General features: G+C 43.2%; 1 protein-coding gene across 1 annotated transcript; it reads right to left on the minus strand.

Annotated features, from left to right (window-relative positions):
* Positions 1–2,062: 2,062 nt before the first annotated feature.
* Positions 2,063–13,260, minus strand: LOC138743361 (cysteine-rich and transmembrane domain-containing protein 1-like). Its single transcript, XM_069898601.1, has 3 exons — positions 12,985–13,260; positions 11,539–11,776; positions 2,063–2,589 (listed from the first exon to the last, which is right to left on the minus strand). The coding sequence occupies exons 2-3, from the start codon at positions 11,750–11,752 to the stop codon at positions 2,486–2,488; spliced, it is 318 nt and encodes a 105-aa protein (XP_069754702.1). The 5' UTR covers positions 11,753–11,776; positions 12,985–13,260; the 3' UTR covers positions 2,063–2,485.
* Positions 13,261–13,924: the final 664 nt, after the last annotated feature.

The following is a 13,924-nucleotide window of genomic DNA, read 5'->3' on the forward strand; positions in this document are numbered from 1 at the left end:
ATTCATTGCAAATGGTAGCAAGACAATGGGAAGAATTTCAGGATTACAATATTTCAAGATTTATTGCGCCCTCATGTGGTGAAACAGCAATAATAATTAATGTTGAAAATACTTGGACAGTCTGTTATGCAAATAATTCAAAAATGTAAACATTTTTATACTATTTCAGCTACTTTTATCAATTCACTCTTCATGATTTATGACGTTTCTAGTTATACACGACTTTTAACAAAATCCCCTAATGTGCTTCAGAGTGAAAGTAAATGAGCCCCAAGAAAAATTCCTTGATGAAGCAGGAGTTTCAGAAGGGAAGGTCGTTAGAGTTTGAAGGGAATTTCCAGAAGAACAATTGGGAAGCCAAAAATATAGTTGCTCAAGATGGAATAAAGTGAGTATAAATTGATAATCAGCAACAAAGCTGTTTTTACTGCATCTTTCACTGCAGAATCCATTAAAATTGTAATTTATTCAACACGGTCTATAACTATAAATTTAATTGGCAACTAATTACCAAATTCAACCAAAATAATATTTGCAATGTGTTAGTACAGATGTCGTGGGTGAAGGTGCTAACCTTCTGTGCTGGACTGTTTGATATCCAAACACTCAACTTTGATTCGAACTTGAGCAAGAGGTGTTATTTTTCTGTCAAATATTAATGACTGGTACCTTTTGCAGTTATTGAATTATATCATTTTGATATAATTATCAAGCCAAAGATCATGTGCTATTGAAAACTGGAGTAAATGCTTATGGAGCACATTCATTCAGGTTACTAAAACTGAACTCTCATTCCTTGAGCTGGAGAGCTAATTTCTTGAAAAAGGTCATTTCAGAAACAAAGTGTGATCCTTAGGTGACAAAACAAATAGAAAAATATTTTAGAAACAATAATCACTTAAAAATACAATTAACAAATTAGGGAAGTTTCAATGTGCCAAATAACCTATTACTTCAATGGACACTGAAAAGAAAACATTGGTCAACAATGCTCAAATATTGTAATCTTAGACCATCTTTAGAAAGATCACGGTTGCATCTTGCTCGAGAGATGCTAACTGACCAACTGAATGATTGAAGTATTTTCTATTTATACATTTGGTTAAGATGCAAATCCTCTGAAATGGGAACAGATACGAACAGGTAATCCAGGAAGAGAGGTTCTTCGTCACCATACAAGCTCTAATAGGTGAAAAAAGTCTTTCCAAGATTGTGTTCTGCAAATTCACTTTTTAAATATCACGTTTCAAAGGCCAAGTAATAATTCGATCTTGTTCCTCACTGAAAATGTCACTGGACAAATACATCTTTGGAGATACAATCATAGCAGGAAACACTGGCAGTAATGGTCTTTATGCAAGCACTGCCCATTAGATACCAGTTCTTTCAGAAGAGTCAGAATTATATTGCAGGAAACAGGCCCTTCATCCCCACTAATCATTGGCTAGGGTTTGTTCTATTTGCCTATATTTAGTCTATACCTTTGCTATCCAGACATTTGTCCAAATGTCCTTTCAACATCAAAATTCTGTTTTTATAGCCTCCCTCTGTTACAAAGATGGACGACCAAGTGAAAAGGTCTAAAACCACCCCCCCCCCCTTAAAACTCTCGCCTTAAACCTATACTTTCTAATTCTAGAATCATTCATCCAGTAATTCATGCAACAATGTAGCAATTAACCTAACAATTTGGAGCTGAAAGAACTATGTTACTTTCAGTTGAATATAATTTGTCTCTTCCCTCAACTCCATTTGGTATGTGCCAATCTCAAGACCTTTTCTGCTTAAAAAAAAATGGCCATAGGTGCAACATCCTCATTTCAGATTGAGAAACAGTTAGATTTGGCAAGGAATGAGATATTTCTGTGCACACAAATATCAACATCTGATGATACATTGAATCTTTAATTCCAACTAACCAAAAATTAATTTGTTCCCTGAACAAAAGGATTTTAATTCTTTGAAATATACAGATGTAGCATTTTGACAAGTTATTCTTAATTTGCTCAACTTGCAGAAGACAATTATAGTATCGAAGCATAAATTCACTTTATTCAAAAAGTTGTGATTAAATAGCTGTCTTTAATGTGGAATATTCAGTTCCAGTGATGTATAGTAAAACAGTACAACGTTATTCTTTATCTAGTAAATAACTTCACAGGAAATCAATGAATCAGTGCTAATTTTACACAACATACAAATCAAATGCAACTATTAGGTATCAAATCCATTACAATTTATAGCATATTTAAAAGTTTCTACATAAATTAAGTTGCTCTTTATTTGGGGAGGCCATCAAGACATTACACCACACTAATAACTTGCCATCCAGTTATTTAATTAAGCTAATGTTATTATTTGACCAAGAAGAAATTTCAAGCAGGCACCTTTTAGGATAAAACAAGTTTAGTATTCAAGCTTTGATTTGAAAGTCCAGAGGTGGGAGAATCTTGATGTGGGACTTTCAATGTAGCTGAGAAATTTTTTAGGTCAACATATCCCATAGGCAACAACAGCAGAGGGCAGTCCAACATGCTGTCAAACATGTATCCCCAGTATCATTCCTCCTGCGATCTTCTACAACGTAAACTGCAATGAGAAAATAAGAAATAGTAATGACAGAATAGGCAAGGGAATCTATCACTTGGTCTGCCACTATTACAATTGTAATTTAATGTTAAACAAAGGAGTGCTGGAAAAAAAAACAAGAGACTGAAATTGTTGCAAATAACAATTATAGGAATGCAATTAAAAATCTTCAAGAAATAGAACATAAAATATTACACATGTATAATTGTATTTACTGGGAACCTATGATTGAGAACAAAATACAGATTTCATTTAACAAGAGCAACAGATCAGGAATGATTGTTGTATTGTGAATTATTGGAACTGTCAGAGATTGGAAATATATGGAATATAATTTGATTTCAAGGCTCACTATTACCAGTAGTTTCTTGTGAACTCAAGTTTACTTTCCTATCTTTTTTCTTTTGGATGAGATTTATTGAATTGGCAAATAAACCACCAGATGTTTCTTCTGAAGTTGCAGAAAATGTGAATTCCAACACCATTATTTCCACCTGACCTACTTGTATTTCTCTACTCTCCAAGTTCAATTTGGCTTCCTATTTACTCATTATGAATGTGCATAATATTGAAAGTGCAAACACAATTCCTTTAGGAAATTTATACATGGAATCTTAACATGCCTACAGACCAGTTGTTCAGAGAAACATTCAGAGTCTGCCTTTGTGGAAGTCAACACAAACCCCTCAGAAATAGTTGGGGGGTTGGGTGGTGACATATTGAGAGTGAAGGAGGTGATAAAGTCATTACTATTATAAAAGAAAAACAGATCACTGAAAAATGATAGTCCCAATGAGATGGCTTTAGAGACTATTGCTGTATTTGTTCAAAATTTCATAAATTTCTTGAATAGTTATCATAGGTTGGAAGGTAGCATATTCAGTTTTATGTGACTGTCTTAAAATCCAAATACACAAGGGTTTTGGACAAAGTATTAATAAATAGGATTAGTATAGATTGATCACAGAATGGTTGTTATGGAAGACAGACTGAAGAGATCTATGTCAATATTCTGACCACATCTATAGACAAGTGTTTCACATATTGGTGGGCATGACAAATTAGTTAACACACACAAAACAAATAGGAATAAACAGGTAATTTTCAGATTGGTAAGTTACAACAGTAATTGATGCCACTCCTCCCTTCTCACCAGTTACCCCCTTGGCACCTAAAATCACCAACATTCAGGGCCCCAAAGAGTCCTTCCAAGTGAACCAAAACTTCACTTGTGAATCTGCAGGAATTATCTACTCCATCTAATGTTCCTGTATGGTCTCTACATGGGAGAGGCTGAATGCAGACTGGAAGATCGCCTCATTGAGCAGCTTGGCTCTGTCCGTCATAATAGTGGAGATCTCCCAGTTCCCACCAATTTCTATTCCCTGACCCATTTTCTTGCTGAAACATTTGTCCACATTCTTGTGCACAGCCAGTCTGAGGCCACCCACAAATTGGAAGAATAATACCTAGTATTCCATCTGGGCACCCTCCGACCAGATGGTATCAACATTTACTTCTCCAGTTTCTGTAGCTCCCCCCCCCCCCAAAAACTTTTCCTACATCTTCTTTCCTGTAGCTGTATTTCTTCTCTTTCCCTCTGTTTCTTTTACCCCAGCTCTGCATTTACAGAGCCAAACCCCATCCCTCCCCCCACCAAATCAATTCTCACCTTTCCTTTCTTCTGGCCTCCATATCCAATGATCCTTGATTGCCTGTTGGTCTGTACTACTCTCCCTGCCATTTTTTTTTTTTTATTCAGGTGCCTGCCTGCTTTTTCCTCATACCTTAAAGAAGTGCCTAGGGCTGAAACATCTTTACCTCCTGTGAATGCTGAGAGACCGACTGCATTCCTCCAGCATTTCTGCCTTTTTACTTGAAATATTTTCTCTGGTGTTTGTCACCAATTTATGTCAATTTTATAGCCATCTGATTGTACAAGTACAGCCCAAGTACAGTGTTCTCAGGTCCTTGGTGCAAAAACAAGCAGACATACAACCAAACACACGTACAGACAAATAATACATATGCAAGACAAGTATTATATCTAAATAAATATTGCTTTGTGCAAATGAGAGTCTCGGATGGCCATTGTGAGCCATTCCTTTGGTCGTCATCATTCTCACTGCCTGAGAAGAAGTTGTTTCTCAGCCTGCTGGCGCTGGCTCTGCTACTCCTTTCTTTCCCTGATGGGAGGAACTGAAAGATGCTGTGTGCAGGGTGGAAGGGATCCTCAATGATTTTGCACGTCCTGTTCAGACAACAATCCTGGTAGATCATGTCAATTGTGGGGGGGTTGGGGGAAGGGAGACTCCAGTGATCCTGTCATTCTTATGATCCGGTGGATTGACCTCCAATCCATTTCTCTGCAGTAACCAAACCACACAGTGATGCAGCCAGCCAGGACACTTTCAATAGAGCTCCTACAGAAGTTTGACATAATGGCAGCTGGTAGCCTTTCTGAAGAGTGAGGAGGCGTTGGGTGTCCACGATAGATCACTAGTTAAATGAACTCCAAGGAACTTGGTGCTCTCCTCTCTCTACTAGAGTTGTTGCTTTTTAGTGGAGGGTGGTTGTTCCTGGTCTGCCTGAAGTCCACAATCATCTCCTTTGTCTTGTCCACACTGAACTCAGGTTGTTACTCTTGCACCATTTCACAAGATTTTCCACCTCTTCTCTATAGTGCAACTCATCATTGTTGCTCATCACACTGCTGGGAGCTGGATCTGGCGATGCAGTCATGGGTCAGTAACGAGGAGTAGGCTGAGCACAGCTAGTGCTCGATATTCTACTACGGACCTTGACAGACTGTGGTCTTTCTGTTAGGAAGTCCAGGATCCAGTTACAGAGAGGGATGTTGAATCCCAGTGAGGACAACTTCTCCACCAGCCTCTGGGGAATGATCATATTAAATGCTGAGCTGAAGTCAACAAACAGCAGCCTGGCATATGAGGCATCATTCTTCAGGTGGGCCAGAATGGAGCAAAGTGACAAGACTATAGCATCATTTGTGAAACGGTTTCTTCTATAGGCAAATTGAAAAGAATCCAGCATCACTGGGATGTGTGCTTTGATGTGTTCCATCACCTGAAGCTTGAAGCATTTCATAATGGTAGAAGTCAGTGCCACAGGGTGGTAGTTACTTGGGTCTGTTATTGTTGCTCTGTTGGGTACCTGGACGATGGTGGCTGTCTTAAACTTTGCGGGAATGATGGGCTGCTGCAATGAGGTGCTGACGTCCATGAAGACCTCCTTCAATACCCAACCAGGTATGTTGTCTGGTCCTGCTGCCTTGTGTGGGTTCACCTTGGAGAGGGTTCTCCTCACTTTGGCATATCTGATGAACATCTGGTGGTGTCATCTCTGGATGGAGGAGGGTTGTGGAAACTTCATAGGGAGAGGCCATCCATCTTTGAACTTAAAATAATTTGTACCTTGAAATATGAAATTTTAATTAAAAATAAATCAAATTCAGTCATTAAAGCCATGATTGCACAGTCCAGCCATCTAAATGTAGGGTGGAAAATATAACAAGCTTACAGTTATATACATTGTATAATGTATACATGCATCAAAATTCTTACTTTCTGCAGTTGAATAGGTAGTAAAAAAATTGCTAAACCAAAACTACAATGGTATACTTAATAGAATTAGAAAGCGATATATACAAAAAACCTGGATAGATTTTTGCAAAACAAAAGTTGTGTGCAATAGTGCAGACAGTCCTTTTATGGTATCAGAGGAGTCCACAATTAGTGGAACAAGGGGAGGTTCAAGCGACTGATAGACGTTGAAAAGAATCTTTTTTTTTTTTTTAAAAACCAGAACTGCTGGCTTTCAGGCTTCTGAACTTTCTGTCCGAAGGTAGCAGCGAGAAGAAGTGGCAACCAGGGTGATAGGAGTCCTCAGCTGCCTTCTTGGAAAAAGTGCCTCCCATGGGAGGTCAGAGCCTGTAATGGATGTGGCTATGTTTGCTATTTTCCCAAGCCTTCTGTGTTCCTAGGCCCTCAAATTACAAACCAGGCTGATACAACTCGTCAGTACGCTTTCCGCCGTCAGTACGCTTTCCGCCGTCAGTACGCTTTCCGCCGTCAGTACGCTTTCCGCCGTCAGTACGCTTTCCGCCGTCAGTACGCTTTCCGCCGTCAGTACGCTTTCCGCCGTCAGTACGCTTTCCGCCGTCAGTACGCTTTCCGCCGTCAGTACGCTTTCCGCCGTCAGTACGCTTTCCGCCGTCAGTACGCTTTCCGCCGTCAGTACGCTTTCCGCCGTCAGTACGCTTTCCGCCGTCAGTACGCTTTCCGCCGTCAGTACGCTTTCCGCCGTCAGTACGCTTTCCGCCGTCAGTACGCTTTCCGCCGTCAGTACGCTTTCCGCCGTCAGTACGCTTTCCGCCGTCAGTACGCTTTCCGCCGTCAGTACGCTTTCCGCCGTCAGTACGCTTTCCGCCGTCAGTACGCTTTCCGCCGTCAGTACGCTTTCCGCCGTCAGTACGCTTTCCGCCGTCAGTACGCTTTCCGCCGTCAGTACGCTTTCCGCCGTCAGTACGCTTTCCGCCGTCAGTACGCTTTCCGCCGTCAGTACGCTTTCCGCCGTCAGTACGCTTTCCGCCGTCAGTACGCTTTCCGCCGTCAGTACGCTTTCCGCCGTCAGTACGCTTTCCGCCGTCAGTACGCTTTCCGCCGTCAGTACGCTTTCCGCCGTCAGTACGCTTTCCGCCGTCAGTACGCTTTCCGCCGTCAGTACGCTTTCCGCCGTCAGTACGCTTTCCGCCGTCAGTACGCTTTCCGCCGTCAGTACGCTTTCCGCCGTCAGTACGCTTTCCGCCGTCAGTACGCTTTCCGCCGTCAGTACGCTTTCCGCCGTCAGTACGCTTTCCGCCGTCAGTACGCTTTCCGCCGTCAGTACGCTTTCCGCCGTCAGTACGCTTTCCGCCGTCAGTACGCTTTCCGCCGTCAGTACGCTTTCCGCCGTCAGTACGCTTTCCGCCGTCAGTACGCTTTCCGCCGTCAGTACGCTTTCCGCCGTCAGTACGCTTTCCGCCGTCAGTACGCTTTCCGCCGTCAGTACGCTTTCCGCCGTCAGTACGCTTTCCGCCGTCAGTACGCTTTCCGCCGTCAGTACGCTTTCCGCCGTCAGTACGCTTTCCGCCGTCAGTACGCTTTCCGCCGTCAGTACGCTTTCCGCCGTCAGTACGCTTTCCGCCGTCAGTACGCTTTCCGCCGTCAGTACGCTTTCCGCCGTCAGTACGCTTTCCGCCGTCAGTACGCTTTCCGCCGTCAGTACGCTTTCCGCCGTCAGTACGCTTTCCGCCGTCAGTACGCTTTCCGCCGTCAGTACGCTTTCCGCCGTCAGTACGCTTTCCGCCGTCAGTACGCTTTCCGCCGTCAGTACGCTTTCCGCCGTCAGTACGCTTTCCGCCGTCAGTACGCTTTCCGCCGTCAGTACGCTTTCCGCCGTCAGTACGCTTTCCGCCGTCAGTACGCTTTCCGCCGTCAGTACGCTTTCCGCCGTCAGTACGCTTTCCGCCGTCAGTACGCTTTCCGCCGTCAGTACGCTTTCCGCCGTCAGTACGCTTTCCGCCGTCAGTACGCTTTCCGCCGTCAGTACGCTTTCCGCCGTCAGTACGCTTTCCGCCGTCAGTACGCTTTCCGCCGTCAGTACGCTTTCCGCCGTCAGTACGCTTTCCGCCGTCAGTACGCTTTCCGCCGTCAGTACGCTTTCCGCCGTCAGTACGCTTTCCGCCGTCAGTACGCTTTCCGCCGTCAGTACGCTTTCCGCCGTCAGTACGCTTTCCGCCGTCAGTACGCTTTCCGCCGTCAGTACGCTTTCCGCCGTCAGTACGCTTTCCGCCGTCAGTACGCTTTCCGCCGTCAGTACGCTTTCCGCCGTCAGTACGCTTTCCGCCGTCAGTACGCTTTCCGCCGTCAGTACGCTTTCCGCCATGCACCTGTGTAAGTTTTGATGACAACATGCCGAATCTCCTTTGACTCTTTAGAAATAGAAGTGTTGATGTACCTTCATCATGGTAGACTAGATATGATGGCAACAGGAACGGTTCTGAAATATGGATTCCCAGGAACTTAGAAGTTGTACCCCTCTCCAACTCCATTCCATCAATGCAGATAGTTGCAAGGTCCCTTAGCCACTTGTTCCCAACAAGCTCTTTGTTCTTGGTGAGGTTGAAAGCAAGATTGTTCTTTTGCACTCTAACTCATTATTTCCAGTAATTCAGCCAACAACAGTGGTGGTATCGTTAGCAGATTTCTAGATCATATTGGAGCCAAAACAGACATTTATAGGACATAGAGCAGGGGACTAAACAAACAAACTTGAGGTGCCTGTATTAGTTGTCAGTGTGGAGATAGGGGTATTGCCAATACATACTGATTGGGGTTGAAAAGGGCAGAATTGCCACCAGTTCTGGGTTTCATTGACTGGATGCAAACAATCACTGAGCATCAAAGCACTACAAGATTTCAACAATTCACCATCTTAAAGATTTTTTTTTTTTTTTTTTTTTTAAAACCTGATCTCAGTCCTAAATCCCTTACCCAGGTAGTCGACTCCTCAGTTGGGGGTAGAATGATCCTCTGCACAATCTTTCAAGACCTCCAAGAATATAATGTTTCAATGAAATTACCTCTCTTCCTAAGTGCCAAGGAGTCCTACTTGATCTCTCCATGTGACAGACCTGCCATCACAGAAACCACTGTCTAATTTAAATATATCCTTAAAGCAGACTAATATATTAGAAAATACTTAGATGTGATCTCATCTATGTTACATGTCAGAGGCCCTCTCCTGAAGCCAACACAGAAGCAACAACGCAGACCACTGCCTTTCGAAATCTGAGAAGATTTTGTAGGTTGGCAAATTCTCTCTCAAACTACCACATGTTCTAAGGAAAGTATACTGACTGGTTGCCTAATGACAGTTTGTAAACACCATAGGCTGCAGTGAAGAGCAAGCATAGCCAAGTCCATCACAAGTTCAGACCTCCTATCCAGGAAAGGCATATGCAAGGGATCTTATTGATAACAACCTCTTCTAGCTGATAACTTCAGGAAGGAGGTTTAGAATACCAAAGATCAGCATCTCTTGGTTCAAGAATAGTTTTATCCCCAAAAGCTGTCAGGTTCTTGAACTTCTCTTACTCCTTAACCTATTCCAGCACCACAAAAGGACCCATCTGCACCAGTGAAATGCCAGATTTTTTTTCTTGCATTATCACAAAGTATTATCTTTTTTTTTTTAATCATCTCTTTCCACATAACAATTAATGAAATTTTTATTATACAAAGTACTGTTTGGCTGTAGCAAGTGAACATGTACATTGTACTTGTGGATGACAATAAACTCATCAACATAACCAAGGCCAAAAATAATTGCATCAATATTTCTTAACCATTGGTATGCTCTAGAAATAAAGGCCTTCTTTATTGCCCATTACATCTACAGGTAAGATTATTGAGCCGAGATTAAAAGGGTACAAAGGGCACTTAGATCCCTTTGAACAAAACATCATGTTTCTACCAAAGTACTCCATCTGTCACATAATTCCCCACTAATCTGGCTTGTGAACATTCACTCAGACTTTTTGTCCTATTACACTACTTGGATTCATGCCATCGGCAGGGTTGGAAATGTTACGTTTACTCCTCTCAGTTAAATCTTCCATATAATGATATCAATAATTTATATTCCTCATAATCTTATAAATATTCAATAGAAATTAACCACCAACAAGAGCAATACTAGTTTCTCCCATTCTTGTACCCGAAATTACACATTGCTGGAACCATTCCAGTGAATCTTTTGTTTTTGTATCTTCACGTCCTTCCTAAAGTGCAACAAGCAGAATTAAGTATTCCAGTTCTGGATTAACAGTATTTCACAAGGATTAAACATAGTCTCTTGTTATTCTGCTTCTTCTTAACAAAATCCATGTTCCTGTATAAATTCATAATCACTCTCAACATATCCAACCACTTCCAAAGAATTTTGCACCCAATCACTTTCTTGCATAAAGCTATTATTTAGTGTCTGACATCACTATTCCATGTGCAAAAATGAATCACTTCCTATTTAAAGAATTTCATCTGCCACTTTTTTGTCCATTCTACCTTCCACCACGCTATATACCCCTCTTCAAAGTTTGGGATATGCCAGTTTTGAAATTTTACTCTGCACAATGACCCATGGGAAACACCAGTGACTATCGCCTAGTCTGAAAACCAATGTTTGCTACAACTAATTTCTTTTATCTATACTGCCAAATGTGTCCAACTCCTCAGATAAAGTAGTAATTAGGGGTGGAACATTCATAAACCAAAAATAAATAAAAAATCTTACTCCACCACCAAAATTCTCCTTGCGGCTGTGTGTCAAATTTTGCTTAACAATATTTTTATGAAGTAATTTAGGATTGCCTATTGTATTAATAGAGCTATATAAAAAAATGCAAGTCATTGTTGTGGTACTTTACATTGGAGAGTCATAAAACAACCTTAATCATATGCAACCAACTAAAAAAATTGATAGAATGAGGAATATTCCATTGGTCAATGGCAGTCAAAGCTGATTATAATAAATATTCCCCATCCCTGTGGCCAGACATTTAATTCAAACTAAACTGACCAGGTTTCAGATACAAGCAATTAAAAAAAAAAATTAGCAATTCAAAGTAACATTATGAAAAAATAATTATTCAGGATGTTAACCAGTATCAGCATTTTTGCCACTTTTAAAAATACCACACTTTTGGAAAGATAGTCACATTAAAATGTGGTTGGAATAGATAGGAATTTAAACCAGAATTGCAAGTTTTCACCTATACTCTAAAGCTTTAGCAGAACAGGAAGCATTTGATTTGACACAATAAGTTTAATTTCAAATTACTACTTTAGATTTATTGATTTCACAAAAATAACCATTAGTCAACAATACCTGTATTTTTTGGGACATCTGTGTAAACCATTCCTGGTTGAGATGGTGCATTCTGCCAGCCATATTGTGGATATCCTTGATATGCAGGCTGCGCTCCTGGAGGAGGTGGATAACTAGGGTAAGCAGCATTAGGACCTGGACCATATTGTTGTGGATATGCTGGATATGGACCTGCTGGGCCTGGCCCAGGATAAGGTGGTGGATTCTCAGTCATGTAGGATGATGACGTGAAGTACTTCTGTGAATTAAACGAAACAAATCATTTTAACGAGTTTATATTTGCAAATAAAGCTCAAATTCCACTTGTGAAGGGATTTTTTTTTTTAAAAATGAGATTTTAAACTATTTTAGGAATACAAATTTCAAAACTCTGATGGGGTGGGGATGGGTTAACCTCAAATCTGTGTTGCCTGACCTTCAAAGTGTTTACAGTATGTTGTGTTCCTGATTCACATTTCCATCACCTGCCCTAGAAAATACATTGGCTAATTTCCTCATTGTTTACCATTCAAGTCTAGGTTACTAGTCTTAGTCAAGGCCTCCAGAAATACGAGTCTGATAAAAATTTCCACAAATAAATACAACTACTGATTCAATTTAAATAATAATACGAAATGATTTATTATTAATAGGCTATGTAAATAATTAACTACTCTATTTTATTTGCAGTCATATTCTAAACAGTTGGAAGAGAAAAGGAAGTGGCACGTATGCAGGGAATTACCAAAACCAACTGCAATGGTGCAAACATGGAAGATAAAGTAGTTATTTTATGGAACGACACAGTTCGAGGTTGTAGAGAAGGGTGACTATTCAAGATATAACAGGACAGAGGCGCTGATCTTGCGGGAATCTCGCTGGAATGGAAAACAAGTTTCCAATAAATATTCTTAAAGGCAGTCAGGTTATTTCTGGTGTAATTGAGTAGAGGAGCCTTGATGAGGAAAGCCTCATGGGGGGGGGGGGGGTCAATTTTCTCACCTACTTTTCCCCACCCCATGGATATAACGAGATTAAAGCCCAGTTCAACTGTTTGCGGCACAATCTTCGGTCACGACGCCTTCTTGTCCGACTTTCAAACATAACATTTGCAAGGACTGTTCCAGTCGCCGAATCATTACTGGATTTAATAACCAAAATCTCAGAGAGCAAACCAAACTGAGATACATCATGGAGACTTTTTAATTCAGGGACAAACAAACGGAACGGATAATTCATAAGGTTTCTTTTTTATAAAATCAATAGGCATAAAATCACGGCCAACGATTGAGGGACAAAAAAAAATCACGGACACGAGTCGGAGGGGAAAAGCTTCTGAAGTATCCAAAACGGATACATTGTATCCTCCGACAGAAACAGTTTTATTTTAAACTGCTGGAATATCAACGGCCAAGATCTTTTTTTTTCCCCCCTCTCTCCTGCCCGACCCAGCCTCAACTCACTCACCTCCCTCCGTGCTTTGTCTCCCTCCACTCCACCTGGACGCCACTGCTCACTCGCGGCTCCCCGCTGACGTAATGTGGCCGAGCCCGAGCCACGTGACAGTACCGTTAGCGGGCGGAGCGCGCATGCGGCCGTGGTGGCGGGAGGAGGTGGAGGCGCCGTCGGTCTGGCGCGACCTTTGAAGAGGAGCGGTCCGCGAGCCGTCGTCAGGCCGGCCGTGGTGGCGGAGGTCGGACGAGGGCGTCCATATTGTTGCTGGAAGGCTACCTGTGCAGGAGGGAGGGGAGGGGAGGGGAGGGGAGGGGAGGGGGGAGGGGAGGGGAGGGGAGGGGAGGGGGGAGGGGAGGGGAGGGGAGGGGAGGGGAGGGGAGGGGAGGGGGGAGGGGAGGGGGGAGGGGAGGGGGAGGGGGGAGGGGAGGGGGGAGGGGAGGGGGGGAGGGGGGAGGGGAGGGGGGAGGGGAGGGGAGGGGGAGGGGAGGGGAGGGGGGAGGGGAGGGGGGGGGAGGGGAGGGGGGGGGAGGGGAGGGGAGGGGGAGGGGGGGGAGGGGAGGGGAGGGGGAGGGGGAGGGAGGGGGGGGAGGGGGGAGGGGGGAGGAGGGAGGGGGGGGAGGGAGGGGGGGGGAGGAGGGAGGGGGGGGAGGGGGAGGGGGAGGGGAGGGGAGGGGAGGGGAGGGGGGGGAGGGGAGGGGGGGAGGGGAGGCTTACTTCAAAGGGAGCTTCCCCGAATCGACATCTCAGCTGAGAGGACGCGAGGAGCGATGTGGTTCTTTCTGTGGCGGTTGCCCGAGAAGCAGGTGCTTGTTCCTCCCCCAAAATCTGCAATGCAGGATAAGCTCTTTAAATCTGGGAAAGCTGCCATCACCTTGGCAATGATGTCTCTGAAAAGTAAGGGAGACCCAGAGGAAACACTATGGCAAGTGGAAATCTCCTCCCATTATCCCTG

The sequence above is a fragment of the Narcine bancroftii genome, chromosome 9, assembly GCF_036971445.1.
Source record: "Narcine bancroftii isolate sNarBan1 chromosome 9, sNarBan1.hap1, whole genome shotgun sequence".
Classification (NCBI taxonomy): domain Eukaryota; kingdom Metazoa; phylum Chordata; class Chondrichthyes; order Torpediniformes; family Narcinidae; genus Narcine; species Narcine bancroftii.